Below are 17,975 nucleotides of genomic sequence, written 5' to 3'. Positions count from 1 at the left end.
CTGTAGAGATAAAATTCTCACCGCAGCCTCAAGTGTGACTGGAGGGGAAGTCCAGGCCTGCCACATTTTGCTCAAATGATGCTTCCATCACATGCTCTCAGCTCAAGGGCTCCTTTCCTGAAGTTGCTGTAGCAGGGATTGACAACTGCAGGCAATGGAGGTAATGGGTTTGAACCATTTCCTGTGCTGATCCCACAGAGCTGCTGAGGACTTCAGTGACACAGATGAACGATGCATCCCACAGATGACCCTTCCTCCAAGCAAGACCCCATAGCCAGCCTCTCTGCACTGACCCTGCCAGGCAAGACCATCAACACAAGCTATATTTTAGAGCCTAAATCTCAACCCAGCTGAAACACCATTTTGCAGCTTGTCATGATGAGGACAAAAAGGCAAATGTATTCAAATGAGTGGAGATCCCCTATGCACGCTGCTGGAGGAGACAGGAATTTACCAATGAGTGGTGGGGAATGTTATGGGGTTGGACTTCTGGGTCATTTTCCATCTCTGGAAATGCTGCAGCGCTTCTTTGGAGAGCTGGGATAGCACACCAGTCATTTCAGCACCTGGGGAATAACTAACTCCTGCTTAAGTGCTCTAGGATGTGGCATAAAAAATGCAATTTCTAGTGGTAAATTACAAAGTTTATTAGCGTAGCCTCCAAGGGTCACTCGAACATGCTGAATCAAGGGCAGCACTGGAACCCCTGAAGTGATCTACATCTTTATTTATTCTTAAGGCATTCCTGTGGCTTAATTTTTCCCTTGATTATATAAAAGCAATAAGAAACTTTGTATTTGCTGGTTTGTATGTTTCTTTGCACTTCAAAGTTAAGAAGCATTCACTGATATTTCTTCTGTTCCCCAAAGTCTAAGTTGTATTCAAGGAAAAGCATTAGTAAAACTCAGAGAAAAACATTTAATTTGGTATTAACAAGAACACAGATCCCAGAAATGCTACTGAATAATGCATACTCTAAAAGAAGCTTCTTTATACAGTGCGCTTTAAAGGTGAGATGGCAAAATTTGCACAAAGATTTTAAATTTTCATAGTTGAAGCTTTGGCCTTTGGTTTACACCCACTGATATTTTAAGGGCTCACAAATGTCTCTCGATGCAGCTTGAAACAGGTCCTTTCTATTTGCAGTGCAGCTGTGCTTTATTCCAGGCCATCCACTGATGATGCAGGAGCTCTTCACAGAACAAAAAGGTTGTTTTCTCCTTCAGAGCCACTGAAAACTTTTTCAAGGTCTTCAGCTGGTCTAAGGCTATAGTGATAAGCACAGATCAGTATGTATGGGGCAAAAGTACTATGATGCTTCAGAGCAACCTTTCTTATTTGCAACGTTGGCACATTCCCCTTGAAACAGAGACCAGAAGCTACTGAGTCCATTGATTTCAATGGCAAAAGGTCTACTTATTTACACTATGAAGTATTTACCTTGCACGCATCATTCTAACAATTAGGAAAGGCCTGCTCAGATCTTATAGTGACAGCTGCCAGATAAACACTATGGGTTTCAGAAAGGAGCCCTTCCTTGGCCCCCAGCCCCCACATCTTAGGTGTAGTATGCACTGGGAGACAATCTACTATTTAAAAAGTATTGGTACTGGCAAAGGGTGATACTCCAATGGACAACCCTATTTGGTTAGAAAAAGTTCTGTGTTCAAGTCAAGCCAGAAGACATGAGCTTATTAGGAATATGTGCCCTGGGTGATTCATCATACCTAAATATTCCACATCTGTTTCAAAATGATTACCTCAGTGGTCACCTGCTATACTTCTGTGTGACTCAAGGAGGATGTGACCAGGTGCAGTGACCCCATGAGGGCTGCAAGATTTACCCACTGGTGGAAGGTTTGGTTTGCCATGCTGCTGCACTGTGCCCATCCTGGGCCCTACATATATATATATATATTTTTGTCTATTGGAATGGACTGCTACTTCATGGAGGACTGTTTGTAAATCTCTGATCCCTTTCTGAGCCAAGATGAGCAAATGAGAAAAATAAAACGTCCTTTTTTTCCCCACTGTTTACATCTTGCTTGATTTAAACCAGCCTCACCAGGCTCATGCACTAGGATTTACCCTGTCTGTGGCAGGGATGATCGTTAAGGCCCCTCCCTATACCATTCTATGATTCCATTTGGTCAAAGAATAATGCAGGTAAGGAATTTTCTTAAGGTGGGGTCACTGTGTCCCAGTGTCAGCTGCTAACCTTCCCCAGTGCTCTGGATATCTGTTCAGTACTACATATGGGAAGTTTCCAGGAACCACTGTTTGATTTTCTGGGGTGAAGTTGTCTGAAAATTTACATTATCAGCCTCACAGACCAGTACTGTACCCGTTACAATTAGTGGCAAATAATTTCTGTTCCTAAGAAAAAATATGTTGGAACTTTTAATAGAAAATTATAAAATGGATTACCTTTTCATAATAAATTTCCTTGTGTGTCTTCCTAGAAGCAAAATCATATTGTTACAATGACAAAAAAGAAATCTACCATTCTATCAAATCAGTCAAATGAGTTCAGAAGCAAAGACACCAAGCTGCAACATTTCTGTGAGCTAAGCAGGAAAGAAAGGATCTCATTCTAAGCTACATCAGTGTTCACCAGGAGCAATTCCAAGGAACTATAAGACCACATTACTAAGAATAAGAGCCCTCAGTGAGAATCAGAACTTGACAAGCGATGGGTTCTTTGCACAGGTTTCCTCCTGTTGCATCCCTACCTCATCCCCATGGTGACACAGTCCTGGGCTACGGACAACAGCTCTATAAAATGAACTGAGTGCTGTTATACAGTCCATGGCAGATCTACCAGAGGATTCATCAGAGATACAGAGAATATCTGCATTAGGCCACCATTGGAAACATTAAAAAATAAAAGTGCTTAAGTGGTACTTACGCTTCCAAAGTAACGATAAGAGTATCAACATTAAAATAATGGATATCCCTATGAGAGATACGGTGAGAATGGTGGAGATGCGAAACTGGAAAAGAGAAGAAAAAAGTTAAGAAGTCTTTGAAAGCATTTCTGCGTCAGAGGTATCCATGCAGAAGTGAGCTCCAGGCTAAGAGCTCTGTAATATCTGCATGAGGCTGAGTTTGCAACACTCTGCTCAGCTTGCCAGAAGAAGACACATCAGGTTGATCATGATAAACAGCATGAACTGCCTGTTGAATATTTAATAAACTCTGAATGCTCTGAAGCATTTAAGCCTAAATGCATCCCATTAAACATGAACTCAGTAAGTCTATAGGAGCTTAGTCACCTTCATCTTTCTCTAAGCTAGAGACAGGGAAATGCAACAACCTCCTGAAGGGGCCTCTTGCCTGCTCTCACCCAGAGGACAGCACCTCATGCAGAGGTGTTGGAGGGAAGAGGAATTTTTTGAAGTGCCCGAACCAGATGGGATTGCTGCAGGTTTTAAAACAACCCACAGGATCAGCAGAAGGTGAATAGATGGTTCCTGAGCTTCTGCACAAAAGTCCAGGCTACTGTTTTGCAAAGATCATCTGTTTGGCATCAACGCATTGAAAAATCACCAGCCCATCCTGCTGGCCTGGCTTCTCGTTAGTCAAACGCTCGTGAAACTTACAGAAAGTTTCATCCCAGCTTTCTCTGTATTGCTGGCTGAACTCAGTGTAGTCCCTGGAAACAGAAGAGAAATAAATTATCAATGGCACAGTCCTCTGAGGGTGGGAGGGCTACTGTGTGAAGTCTGGCTCCAAGTAAGAGAAACGTAGCACCTCAAAACCAGCAGTTTACAATCTCTTTCAGCCACAAACTGTATACAGGCAACCATCAGGAAGTGTCAGCCTTCATCAGGGAAATAAGAGGCTTCCAAGGGACAGCCTATGAAGCAGGACGGAAGAAATTTGTCTCTCACAAGAAAATTTTTACTTCCATAAGCATGACAAAATATAGCAGAGAGCACAGGTAGTTAGCAAGGCACAAGTTTAACTGGAGGAGCTGCCTCTGCTTATTTGTGGTCAGAGCTGTGTGTGGTTGCTTTAGCTGGAAACCACAGGAAATACCTTAACATTAAGATAACTTACCACAGATCTAAGGTAGCTCTATCAAGATGATGCTTTGGTGTGTTTCCTTTCGTTCTTTCTCTTTTTTTTTTAATCTTAGCTTATTAAAAATAATTCAGTTGTTCTGGTTTTCTTAGCCTTGGGCATAGGAATGAACTAAACGAATGCTCAAGAAATCTTGCAGCAAACTTATAGGCTGCTGTCCTCTGATCCTACTACCTTGATTTTGGCTGGTGAACTTAAAGCCACCGAAAAATTAACCTGAACATGGCCTGTGCTCATCATGATCTCATGCTATAAAATACTGAAGTATTTCAGTATTTGAAGCTCTTGATCCCTCATAGGAGGCACCAATGCTGATCAGCATCCCAAAGACAGAAGAGTGACTTAGCTAAGCAAACTGAAGTAGCAGCTTATCTCAGGACAGGAGAGGTTCTGTGCATTCGGTCATACCCTAATGTATAGAAAGACATTGATGAGAAGTGCTTCCAAGGGTCTGACAAGGGAACAACCATGGGGCCTCTGTATTAGCAAATGCACTGGGGACCAGATGAGTCACTTGACAGGGCACGTACATGTAGCACACTTATAGTGTCCCAAACCACAGCTGAAGGAAACACTGCATGCATGAGGCTCACAGAATGTCACCCGGCAGCAGGGCTGATCAGGCAGTCACAAGTAACCCCACTAGAACAAATTTGCATGTTTTTTTTCTTTTCCTCCAGTAGATAACTCTCCTATCTCCCCCAGATATCTCAGTTCAGATCAGCTTACCTATGACAGCTGAGCTGCTTTGTTTCCATCTACCAAAGCACGTGTTTGAATGTTATCAAAGACATGGACAGGACACAGGTAGCTCACATGCACGCAATTTTAGCAACAGAAATTTCCATTTGAGTAGAAAGTAGATTCTGGTGAGTAACAAATACAGGATATCTCACTCTGGCACACATGTCCCATAGGTCAAAATTAGATTTTCTGGCAGCGAACCACAACCTGCTTGGTGGAGCAACTGTTGGTGCCTCCTCCCCGTACCTGAAGGATCGAGGGTTGACTTTGGTGTCTGAAGTATGGTTGGCTCTGGCAGGGTTGTTGCTGGGGAAATCAGGCAAAGACAGAAGAGAAACTAAATGAGAGCCTGCTCAGCAGGAACCAAACACCCAGCTAACCCAATCTGTCTGGCAAACGCTTGTGAGAAATTAACTAACAAAAACAGACGAGGTTCTGTCTGGACTTGGCTTATAGCACAGCTTCACCGAACACAAACTGGGCACCATCCACCTTGTTTTCAATCCTCAGGTAGATTCTCAATACCTCTGAAACATTACAGTAAAATGATACCCATGCAAGAACATGTTTTTGTTGTTCTTGTTGTTGCTTTTAATTAAGATACTGTGTTTAACTATGCTGCAGCATTTTCAGACACGTGGCAGTTTTGTTGTTGGAAATAGCATGACAAGTTTTTGCAGGGGTGGGAGCTTGCATGATTCACATAGCATGGTACATTGCCTGCTCTTACTCATTTAGTGACAGCTCTTTCTAGCCCACGGTTTCCTCCTGAATCCCAGAGGTAAGCCTCTTTCCAAGACTCCCTATTTACAACAACAGAACACGGGCATTATCCAGAATTATATAAAAAAGATGAGAAGCAGAGTAGTGCAAGAAGTGCTCACATATGCCCAAAGAGATCAGTTAAGCCTCTTTCATGAGCCTCCACGGGCATTCAAGGAATGGTTTCCTAAACTGTTTCTGCTGCAAGTCTCTAGACCTACCAAAAGGAGATCTGCAAAAACCCAAATACTGTGTGAGCAGTGGCCTCTCCTAACAGCCAGATATGACACCATCCTTGAATTTTAGTTTTCCATTTTTAAAGTCATCACTTCCAGGTGTCTGATGGACACGTTCTGACACCTGAACAACTATCTGGTTTTTGTTTGTACTTGACTAGCAGCCATGAAGTGCAAACTTCATGAGAGTTTGTTCATTTCTCAGGTCTGTCATGATTTTGTACCCCAGCTCCTTTTCTCTTGAAGGACTGACTGATGGTTGTGGTAATTGCCTGCTGCTATCCATCATCACCAGGAGCACACAATGGGCATGGGAGAGCTGAGCCTGCAGCCACATCTGGCAGAATCTGTTCAGTGATGACATTCAGGGAGTGTTTGAAGCAGAAAGCTCAGTGGATTCACAATAATGACAGGTGAGATATCTGACAATTCAGTTTGGATGGTGACAAAGAGAAGTTTTTACTTCAGACCCGAGACTCAAGTGACTCAAACCCTGCTTCCTTTGGAGGCCTTGAAAACATGCTGTTTCCTGTTGTTTCATCCTTATTTCAGACAACTACTCTGTGTACCTCAAACCCTCCTCACTGACACATGCAACAAATAGCTATCGGTAAATGTTTGGTACACTCTTAAGAACAGTCAATACTTCTGTTTATGACAACTTCATCATTTCTCTGAACATGCAACATCTGACCTTCCAGCGTTATTGTGCTCACCTACAGTTGGCACATCATCTCTCCAGAGAAAAGTGGCCTCTTCAGCTCCATCTGCAGTCAAAAGTATACTTGGGAATTCAGAAGTCGCTGAAACAAAATAAGAGCCACTGCTCATAAAGATCACTGCTTAGGGGGTTATTTGCATGGTGTTCAGAATTGCTCTTGCAGTTCTGCATCTGCTAAGAGGCAAAACTGAACCACCATTCTCACGTCTGCAGCTAATCTGAGTAAAAGACCTTTTCAGTGGAGCATTTCAACAGGCTTTCCCAAATAAAGAAATGGAGTAGTGCAGGCATCAGTGAGTCTCCCAACCCAGGTGTAAATTTTGCATTTATTTCTATTGTACTTGATGGGGTTTCTATCACCTAATTTTTCCAGCCTGCTAAAACTGCTCTAAAGGAAAAGACAATCCCTTGTTCTCTTGACCATTCTCCATGGTTTGGCATCAGTCACAACATGTGAGCTCCATTTCCTTGAACATAATATCTACAGGCATACCCATAAGCATCTCAGAGAAACCTTCCAAGCTACAATTAATTATTTGTCTTTGGAAAGTTGCTATGATGCCTGAGTCATCTTAACATGAAAAATCTCTGTTACACAGACAAAAGAAAGCATTTTTGTTGGATATTTTTGTACCTCTGGGAAGAGAGACCGGCTGTGTTGAGCAGAACACACTTTCACCTTCAGTCCATGCATCACTTGTTTGGAAATTGGTTGAAAAATCTGGGGGAGCACTGGTAGTCACCACTTCTTCCAGAAAGTTATCACTTGTTGTCTTATCAAAAGTTGGGGGTGACCAGGTGGTTGTAGGTCCTGCTGAGGGGACAGCAGCCCATGTGGTTGCTTGAAGATCAGGAGTTTCTTGGGCAGCAAAAGTTGTTGTTCCAAAATGGTTGGGGGAAGTGGGAGGTTTTCCCGTGGTTGTCATCACTGGAGGTGCTGTGTGGAAAAGTTAACCAAAAGAAAAGGTGGATCTCAGCATTCACAACTCACCTTGAGGAAAGTCAGTTAACCAAATTAATGAAAATGATCCATTTATTGTGATCATTGTGATTGAAAATTGTGATTGAAGGTGAAAGAATTCTTTTAAATAGTTGTCTAATCAGCAGAAAACAAGCCTCAGGTGAGCAATTCCCAGTGCTCTGGGTTTGATTTTGTATTTTATTTTTATTTTTTTGCAGGTTTCAAACATTCCCTCTCTGGCCCTTTCACAGAATGGAAGGACTGGAACCTTGAATTGCAAATCTCCTAAATGTGCAGAACATTATTGCTCTCCAGTGTCCTCCTAAAAGTAAAGACACTGAGACCCTCAGTCATTCTAGATAAAAAGTTTGATTTTCAGCCACAAGTTTCTCATCAGTTCTTTCAACCAGTCCTTTATTTTTTAAGAACTTTTGCCTTCAGACTAGGAGATAGCCATGTGATTGCAGCATTTTTGCCCCACTCTCCCGATACATTGCTTACAACAGGCATATCTAGAGCTCTGTGTACACCAGCATCAATTGCACTCCAGAACAACCTCCTCTAAAGACAGAAGAATAATTGCTCTTTCTGCAGTAAGGCTGGTGGCTACCATCTTTTCCCTGTGCTTCGCAATGCTTTTCAGCCTTTTCTTGGCTTTGCAATATCTTTATTTTTAACATGCAGATTGGTCAAATAAGGGAAAAATAATTTGAAAACCTAAGACAAAATTTCTGTACCTGGGTAAAATTAGTAAAATCAAACCAGTCTTTAGTATTCGATGAATACCAAATGAAAAATTGGATTTAATTCCAATTCCAAGGGTTCTTTTGATGATTTGTGGATTTAAACTTCATTTAAATCCACAAATATAGTTGTGAAATGAAAAATTAAACATTTCATTCGAAAGGAAAGATAATTCAAGTAATGATTTTCTCATCAGAGGTGCTCAATGACTTTGATTCAAATGGGCAGCTGGTTTCAGCCCTCCACTGAAAACTGCTTACATCGATAAAAACACCTTCTATCAAAACCAAACAGCCCAACAGACACAACTGGGTTTTCACCTCTCCTGCAGTGTTGGGTTTCTCCCCGGTGCATAAAACCCCAGAACTCACCTCTGAGCACCACCAGCTGAATGTTCTGCTTGATGTCATTGAACCAGCCCGGGATCTCCACGCGGCAGCAGTATGTGCCCGCATCTTCTGCCTTCAGCTCCTGAATTGTCAGAGACACATCTCCGTAGGAAACGTAGCCCTGCAGGTTGTACCGCTGCGATGTTCTGAACGTCACCCTGTTCCTAGTGGTGTGCAGAAGTTTGTTGTTACACTTGGAGTTTGGGCACGGGCCTCTGCCCCAGCACATGTCAGAGATGTCCTTCTCTCGTGCCACCCGGTAGGAGCAAGGCAGTGTGACAGGTTGTCCCATCATTCCTCGAACAACAGTCTCTGATGCGGTGTTCATTGCTGAGGAAGAACAAAGGAACAGGAATGAGAAATTTTGGCAGCCTCAGTTTCAGGTCTCTGCCTGTGCAACACAATGTGGCAGGAAAAGAAGCAGCACAGCCTGCAGAGCTCACTGCTGTGACCCAAGGGACTTCCTTGCAGCCTATGGTAGCCTATGGCCCAGGGCAGGGTGGGCAATAGCCAGGAGTTCATGGATGTTGGCTCCTTGCCGCTGCTGGAGGGCTCCATTCTTGAGCCCCAGCCAACTGCTGTGGGCTGTTCACAAGGCACATCATCCATAAAACTTTTTGATTCTGCATTGACTTTTAGGAGCCACACACTTGGGTTATGTGACCAAGTGTGTCCAAATGTGTGATGACAGAAGCTGAGGTCTGTTGCGGATGGCCTAAGCACAGATAAAAGCTGTGCAAATGGAATTTGGGAATTCAGCTCCCATCCCATGCCCTCTCTCGAGACATGTATTTTCATTTTGTCTTCATCCTTTTTTTCCCAACACCCATTCCTCCCTCATTTTTTTCAATTTCCCTCCGCACTACTCTTCCCAAAAATAAAAAGGAAGGAAGAGCAGTTTAGCAGGAATACCCCCAAATACACAAGTACACAAAGTGCATATCTCACTCTGGCACACATGTCCCATAGGTCAAAATTAGACTTTCTGGCAGTGAACCACAGCCCACTTTGTGGAGCAACTGTTGGTGCCTCCTCCCCGTACCTGAAGGACCGAGGGTTGACTTCGGTGTCTGAAGTATGGCTGGCTCTGGCAGGGTTGTTGCTGGGGAAATCAGGCAAAGGCAGAAGAGAAACTTAAATTAGAGCCTGCTCAGCAGGAACCAAACACCCAGTTAACCCAATCTGTCTGGCAAACACTTGTGAGAAATTAACTAACAAAAACAGACGAGGTTCTGTCTGGACTTGGCTAACAGTGCACCTCCACCAAATGAAAATAGGGCACCATCCACCCTTTCTGTCACCTTATTTCTTCAGCCTGTTAACATTCCTCTGACAACAGGCTCAGTCACCTATTCTCCTTATCATTCTCTCTGCTGTGGCACCAGCCACAACATCTGACTTGCACGTCTATTTTGATAAGGGCAGTGAGACACTGGCACAAGTTGCCCTGTGAGAGAGGTGGTGGTGCCCCATCCCTGCGGACAGCCAAGGTCAGGCTGGAGGGGCTCTGAGCACTGATGGAGCTGTGGGTGTCCCTGTTCATTGCAGGGGAGGCAGATCAAATGGTCCTTTAGGATCTCTTCCAACTGTTATGATTCTGTGATTCTAAAACATACTACCTATATGCATATTCAAATGTTTCAGATAAACCTTTCAAGCTATAGTTAGTTATCTGTCCCTGAGAATCTTTATGATGCCTGATTTGGGCTAACACAGACAATCTCTGTTACACAGACAAGTAAAGAATTGGTGCTGGTTACTTTGGTACCTTCAGGAAGAAGGATTAACTCTGTCGAGTAGGAGATGCCATCACCGTCAGTCCTCACATCAACTGCTTGAAAACTGGCTGAAAAATCTGGGAGAGCACTGGTTGACCCCGCTTTTTCTAGAGAAGTGCCACTTGCTGTCTGATCAAATATTGGGGGGAAAAAAGCAGTTGTTACTCTCGGAGACTCAGTGGTTGCAGAAGCTGCTGGGGGGACAGCGGTTGCCAGGAAGACAGCAGTCTGCTCTGTTCCTTGAAGATCAGAGGTTGTTTGGGGTGCAAAAGTTGTTTTTCTGAGACGTTTTGTGGATTTTGAACCATTTTTTTTAGGTTTTTTCTTCACTGAGGTTGCTGTATAGAAAGATTGTAACCAAGAGTTAAGCTGAATCAGAGCATTCTTTGAGGAAAGCCAAATGATAATTTACCAAAAATCATCTACCTACTTAAATACTGTGACTTAAGTAAGGAGAGTTGCTGTTTAAATTTACTGCCTGATTAGCAGAAACCAAGCCTGAGGAAGAGCAAAGCCCAGATTTGTGGGTTTGATTTCTTTCTAGGCTGCAAGAAGTTACTCCTTCACACACACACAGAAACAAAAGAACCAGAATCTTTTATGGCTCAAAAGTCCGGAGAAGACCCCAGAACTCACCTCTGAGCACCACCAGCTGAATGTTCTGCTTGATGTCATTGAACCAGCCCGGGATCTCCACGCGGCAGCAGTATGTGCCCGCATCTTCTGCCTTCAGCTCCTGAATTGTCAGAGACACATCTCCGTAGGAAACGTAGCCCTGCAGGTTGTACCGCTGCGATGTTCTGAACGTCACCCTGTTCCTAGTGGTGTGCAGAAGTTTGTTGTTACACTTGGAGTTTGGGCACGGGCCTCTGCCCCAGCACATGTCAGAGATGTCCTTCTCTCGTGCCACCCGGTAGGAGCAAGGCAGTGTGACAGGTTGTCCCATCATTCCTCGAACAACAGTTTCTGATGCGGTGTGCACTGTTAAGGAACAAAGAACTGAGAGTAAACGTGTGCATGGTGACAAAAGCTCAAGACTGTTGCTGATGACCCAAACACAAATCGCACGTGTGCAAATGCAATTTGGGACTCAGGCTCCCATCCCACTGCCTGTTCTCAGAGATTCTTTGAAAGTTGTTCAGAAACCTGGTTTGAAACTCAACTGGTGTTCTCAGTTCACTGTCACCTCCTTTGAACAAAAAGTTCTGTCACGGCTGCCTTTCCGTGACAGACTCAATAGTAGGGGCCAAATTACCTACTCTTGCATGAAATTAGGTCCTAATTAAATTGGCAGAGTGGTGCGATCTGCCTATGGGAATCTGTTGTTATTAAGCTCTCTCAGTCCCTGAGCAAACCCTACCAACTCTCAGTTACCTGCAGACCTGTGTTCACAGCAGCTTTAACAGCTATTGTTAAACCAGTGTTAAAAACAACAGATGCAGATTTTAATTGTGTTTTTGCTCCTGATGACCAGCTCTTCTTTGGGTTTACAGCCAGTACCCACCTTAGCATCTGGTTTGAACCTTTGTTATTATTCCCTCTTAACTTTCCATGCAATTTCCAGATTGCCCTGCAAGGGATTTCTTCCTCATGAGAGACACTACACTAAAATAAAAGTTTACATATGGTGATAAATCTCCTATGGTTTACGTTCATTCTGTCTTTGTTGCTCCTCCTGCCTTGCTGACTTTTCCCCATGTTATCATTTACATACAGTAGAGAAAGAACTGAGGGACGTGGGGAGCATCCAGATCTGGTCCTCTGCTGCAGCAAGAGGATCACCCCACAGATCTGATAACTTACGGTCTGTTTCCTTACCCCAAAGAGGACTTAGAGAAGTGCTGCTGTTATCACCAGCTCTGACACTGGTTTGCCAAACATTTCTATTCTGCCAGCTGTTTAAATGTCTTTTCTTTTTGGCGCGGCTCCCAGATAGCAAACAGAGATGCTGCCAATTGTGTCCATGTCTCTCTTGTTTTTTCTTTATTGGACTATTCCCCAGGTGAGGCTTTAGTCTGTGGCAGGCTGCCCCATGACTTGTTATTCGGATGACATTTCAGCTTCATTATCGCTTATCCCATTGGCAAGATAAGTTGACTGGTTCAGGTTTCCACTGCTCCAAATGCTAAAAGAGTAGGAGCAGACAAAAACAACATGCAGTATGGCATGAAGGGCAGAAGTTTCAGCAGTGAAACAAATGAAGAATTTGGAAAAAAAAGAATAGAAAAAAAGAGAGAATTTCTGACTGCAGCATAAAGCTTTGCAAAATGGCTGCTTGTTTTACTGCTTGGAAACAAGTAAGTTCATTTGTCTTGTTATAGAAGAGCAGAGAAAACAGACTCTTTTGGTGACAAGAGAACAAAATAATTCATCTGATAGGCCTTGAAAGTAGAGAACCATGAGGTAAGGCACTGCAGCAGTTTAACATATATTCTCAAATCAACCCCAACAATGATGTATGTAAAACCAAGACCAGCTTGAACTATTCCTGCAGGTGACATCACTGCAGTTTGAGGATGAATGGACATATCTTCTGCTCTTGTTTCATCCCAATCTTGTACAATGCATAAGTAGCTTCATTAAGCAACTCTTTAACAAATGAAATTCTGCCTGCTCTTCTCTTTTTAATAAGCTCGAGTCTCTGCTTATTTAAAAAAAAAAAAAATAAAAGAAAGAAAGAAAGAAATGAAAAAGAGGGAAGACACAAGGCACCAGAATGTCTGCAGGGCAGTTTCCCACAAGTACTGGTGCTAGGAAGTTATATTTTTTTGCAGTTTCAAGTCCTCTTTTAATTTATGTGACACTAATGTTCCTAACATCTGCCTGCACTGCAGGTTAGCAGGGAAAGCTTCAATACCACAACCATCTTTCTTCAACACAATGAACCTCTTAGCAAGGACCATGTAATTTCTTTCTCAGCTGCAGACTCTTTCACAGACACATTTTCCAGAAGAAATAGCAAACAGGATTGAATTTAAATACTTTTGAAATTAAGAAAGAATTTCCTGACACTGTTCCATCCTGACACCCTAGGTTGTTTTTGTCCATGGCAATGACCAGCCCAGCCAACCAGTCTTGACTCAAGGCACCCTGAGCATCAGCTGTGCCTGGGCAGGCCCACTGAAGTCTGTGAGCTTTGTCACTCTGAATCTTTAATCCAAGTGAGAGAGAAATGCACTCCAGATATTTATTATATACTCCAAGACAGGAAGGTATTCATAATTGTTTAAATTGTATGTATATACACATATTTATGTATAGATTCTCTTGGAACAACCCTCAGTGATAGATTAAGCAGTGTAATTGCTGTTGTAATGGTTTTATCTTATGTAGACTGGTCATTGGATGGACAAAAACACGCAAGACAGCTGGCTGAAAAAATAAGTTTTTTCCTTGATCTGTTTCAGGAATAGCTTCTCCTTTTTTTTTTTTTTTTGCATAAGACAATTGATATCTTTTCCATATCAATCTTATTTTTTATTTCTCCTTAAAACTTTTGCAGTAATGAGGTTTCAAAGAAAACATCCTGTAAACCAGAAAGAAATATTTAATCTTGAGCCTGAAAGTACAGGCCTTTCTCAGTGCAGAGCTGGGTGGAAGAGAAGCCAGTAACAAAAAGTCATTCTCATCCTTCAGTAGCTCTGCATAAAAAAAGTTTTTGAAAACAAGAGCAAATGGATATCAGTCCCTCCAATTTATGCTGAGGATGAACGTATGGCAAGGAAAGAGACCTCCTATTTCTTCTGCTGAGTCTGACAGAAGAGCAAAAATATTATGGAATTCCCAGGCTACATCACTGCGCCACTTGCACAGCAGACACCTCAGTGCATTCCACCACCTACCAAAATCTTTCCACTACTTTTTAAAGTGAATTAAGGACAGTGCAATTGCTGTCATTATTATCTTGGATATTTCATCCTAGTAGAGGTTAGTCGGTTTAATATTTAATCATCTAAGGCAGCATTTCCTGAAATGTTGGAGTGATTTACAAGCACAACTCTCACTAGGAGCTCGTGCCTCACTGGAAGTGGGTGAAGACATGTTTCATGAGCCAATTCATTCAGCTTCATTCATTGAGATTCATTTAATTCATTCAGCAATTTGGAAATTGCATCACTGATGCCTAAATGCGCATGCAGAAATTACAGCTATTTCTTTGAGGATCCAGATTTTAGATGGGCAAACTCTCAACATTTGCATTTAGAAGGAGAGTAATCTCCAGCCGTGCTTTTCTTCATGGTTGGACTAGATGATCTTAGTGCTCTTTTCCAACCTTAGTGATTCTATGATTCCTGTGATAATGTTCAAAGCAGCAGACAGTCCTCAGTGTTTAGGAAAATATTGTCTTTATCATGTATATAAGTTCATTATGCAATCAATATTTCAATTCCCTGGCTTGGGTTGTGTCTGCCTTGGGTTGTGGTGGAGATGCAGATAGAGAAATAAAGCTGGCAATACATGTTTAGCAGCAGTAAATAAATTAGATAATTTGGGGGACAGAGCAAACTAACAGCATATAGATAGAAGAAACTAGATACGTTTTAAATTAAAATTATAACATCTTGAGATGTTAACTAACTCTGTAAGTTAATTCTACAATTTAAAAATATTTTTTGAAGTTCTGTATACAGTTACATCCTTTTCCCTGTGATGCACACATACATGGGTAAAACAAGTGCTGCCATTAAAATTTTTGTTCTCTGAGCAATCCCACAGTCAAGCAGGCGAAGACTCACCTATAAAGGTCTGCATCACAATCCAGCGAAACAGCACAAAATGGGACATTTTGGCTGACGGCGACCCAAGGTCAGTGAGCGGAAGGAGAGAAAACCAGACCTTATAGCTACCATTAAAGATGCTGAGTGAGCCCAACTGAAGTTTCGTTTCTCCATTTCCAGATTTTACATACCGCAATTGCTTCTGTTTTCCGGATAGGTCCCTCTCCCTTTCCAAGACACAGAGCGTGGTATTACCATCGCAGTTCAAAATTGTTGTGGATTTTTCTTTTTTTTTCCTTTCTGTGAATTCTTACGATTGATTACTGTTACGTGGTACTGAGCAGCAAGAAAAAACTCTGTGCTCTTACAGTCTTAAGCATTTGGCTTAATCTTCACCTGTGCTTAAGATTTTCTAATCCCTTCTTTGCCCTTGATTCTGCTTTCTGCTTCAAGACCCCTCTGTATCTTTTTTCTGCTTCATATTTTCCTCATCCTTACTTGTTAGGTTATGATCTGCATCAACTACCAGTCCAGTGTTTTCCTTAAACTTCCTCTTGCCATTGACATACTTTAAAAAGCCTTTTTTATTGACTGACACCACACTGATCACTGTCAGCTGAGGCTGTGCTTTGACTTTTCTTGTTTCCTCATTGCAAACGCAAATTGTAGATAGACAAAATTCTGTGCAAGTAAATGTAATGCAGTGCAAATGGAGAAAACAATTCTAAGTTCAAATAATAAAATGATGGGCTCTGAACAGACTCTACCCCTCAATATGGGATTTAGGCCTCATCAGGCACAGTACCATGAAAATATTACCTCTAGGCTTGGTAACACTTGGGGGAGGGGAGGAGGAAGGGGGAAGGCATATTTTAGCAATTATTATTAAATTCCATATTCTCTATTAATAAGCTATCTATTCATTGAAAAGAGACAAATCAGAAGACATCATTACACCTCTACACAAGTTCTACTTTGTATCCCATCATTAGTTCTAGTTCCCTCTACTTAAAAAAAAGCATATATTAGAACCAAGAACAGTTTGAGGAGGGCCAAAAAGAATGGTGAAAAAAAAAAAGGAAGAGCTTCCACAGTTGGAATAAGTGAATGGTCCATATCAAGTCAGCCTGGAAGAGATACAGGTCTACAAAATCTTGAGTGGCACAGGAAGGTTGGAAAGAGATGAATTTTCGATACCATCCCCACTCCCAACATAGTATGAGAGAATGATTCCTATGTTTGCAGACCTGTTGACATCCTCATCCATCACACCACCATGTTATTCATGGCAAGAAGTAGATCCCCAGTAGACTAGATTGCAGCTAAGCCAGAATGCCTTGCTTCTTTCACCAGCAGATAGCCATCCAATGCTGCAATAGACACTTCAGTGGCAGATTCAAGGAGCACGAATCTCAAAGAACTCTTCTGAGTTTATTCTGAAGGGATGCTTCAGTGTAGCATAACAGCAATCAGTAGGAATAGACACAACAATAGTATCCTACTGTCAATACCATAAGGCACTTTAGCCAGCAATCAGTAAAATAACTAACTGGCAGTGTTCTACCAGGTACAACTCATACAATGCCAAGTACGAGCAGCTCCAGCTGTTCTGTGAAGATCTGATAAAGTCTATCGTGTTCAATATCCCAGATACTTTCCCTCTACAGCAGGTCCTAGCTCCTCCTTCCTCTCCTATCACTCACCATCACACAGTGATCATGAGCCAATGCTCAGCTAATGCCAATGCAAGGAGCAGCTGAATCCCACCTGGGATACTAATTTGGGTCTTTATCCAGCTACTAATTTCAATGAAGTTTCTCAAATCAGGATTAGCCAGCCTGTTCTAAACAACTAGGGAAGGAAGAGAGAAGCATGGCATCATTCAGCTTTGCTTCCTTACCAAGACTGGGCATTGAAAAAGGCCATCCAGAATCCATCAGATTCAAGTATGCTGGGAAGAACCAGAAAAACATGCCTTGCTTTCTGTATCTATACTGCTATCTAGTGGCTTCTTGCATGCAGAAAAGGAAGGACAGACTGCTCTGCAGCTTGTTAGCTCAGAAGGCTGTCAGCTGTGTGCAGCTGGAAAACCTCTTAATGGGTGAATAGGCTCAAATGCCACCTGTAAAACTCTGGGGATCATTTTGAAATACCTATTCTAAGATGCGCCGACATGAGTGGACATTATTTTGCATCAAAACTCTCTGATACAAAAATAAGTCTGAATTTGTCTGTAATACCAAGGAAAAAACTCCTCATGGGCAAGTACCTTTCATTATCAGCAGACCTCAGACTCCTTAAAAGTACAAATGGTTGGAATCAGATGGTTTAGGAAACCCCTCACTTCTTGTCTGAATCCCTGTGAAGATTATTTATTTGGCAAAAGCTTCAGGTAGCAGAAATTGCTGAAGATATTTTCTGAGCTCTGGTTCAGAAATCAGGTCAGACTTCCTCCAGCTCTGGCTATGGGCTGTAGCCCACAGCAGTGACCTGTCAACCAACCAGACAGAAAGCAGTGTCTACAGAGGGGCTACTACTGATGCTAGATTAGTAGTTATTGCTAATAGTCAAACAAATAAATACAATCTTAAACTAACAGAACCACTCTTGTCTCAGTATCTTCTTATACAAGGCAGCAGATGACATGAAGAAAGCAAATGGCAGAGCTGGTTGCCAATTGAGGACAGGAGGTGTAGCTGCTCCACTGACCTCAGCTCCCCATAACAGCACAACCAGACCATGACCAAGTGTCTCAGCTGTTAACATAACATCTACTGACTCTATTATTGTTCTTTTATGCCTTAATGGTTGACGTAGCTTTGTTGTATGCTCCTTT

At 42.3% G+C, this 17,975-nt stretch overlaps 1 protein-coding gene across 3 annotated transcripts; it reads right to left on the bottom strand.

Annotated features, from left to right (window-relative positions):
• Nucleotides 1-1,194: 1,194 nt before the first annotated feature.
• On the bottom strand, nt 1,195-15,206 carry LOC306951933 (uncharacterized protein; the record flags this gene model as incomplete). Of its 3 annotated transcripts, none has more annotated exons than XM_079542530.1 (12): nt 1,195-1,267; nt 2,428-2,458; nt 2,909-2,993; nt 3,603-3,655; nt 5,077-5,136; nt 6,545-6,631; nt 7,184-7,486; nt 8,626-8,973; nt 9,686-9,745; nt 10,412-10,759; nt 11,058-11,402; nt 15,158-15,206. In XM_079542530.1, 12 exons carry the CDS (start codon nt 15,204-15,206, stop codon nt 1,195-1,197), a joined length of 1,842 nt encoding a protein of 613 aa, XP_079398656.1. The 3 variants fall into 3 exon arrangements, with proteins under 3 accessions (XP_079398656.1, XP_079398657.1, XP_079398658.1); XM_079542531.1 differs by having other exon boundaries at nt 10,412-10,585; XM_079542532.1 differs by lacking the exons at nt 5,077-5,136; nt 6,545-6,631; nt 7,184-7,486; nt 8,626-8,973 and having other exon boundaries at nt 10,412-10,585.
• Between the last annotated feature and the right edge of the window lie 2,769 nt (nt 15,207-17,975).

This window comes from Tetrao urogallus (genome assembly GCF_951394365.1).
Source record: "Tetrao urogallus genome assembly, chromosome: 14".
Lineage (NCBI taxonomy): Eukaryota > Metazoa > Chordata > Aves > Galliformes > Phasianidae > Tetrao > Tetrao urogallus.
Note: the sequence above shows the minus strand (reverse complement) of the source record. Positions and strands in the feature narration are given on the sequence as shown.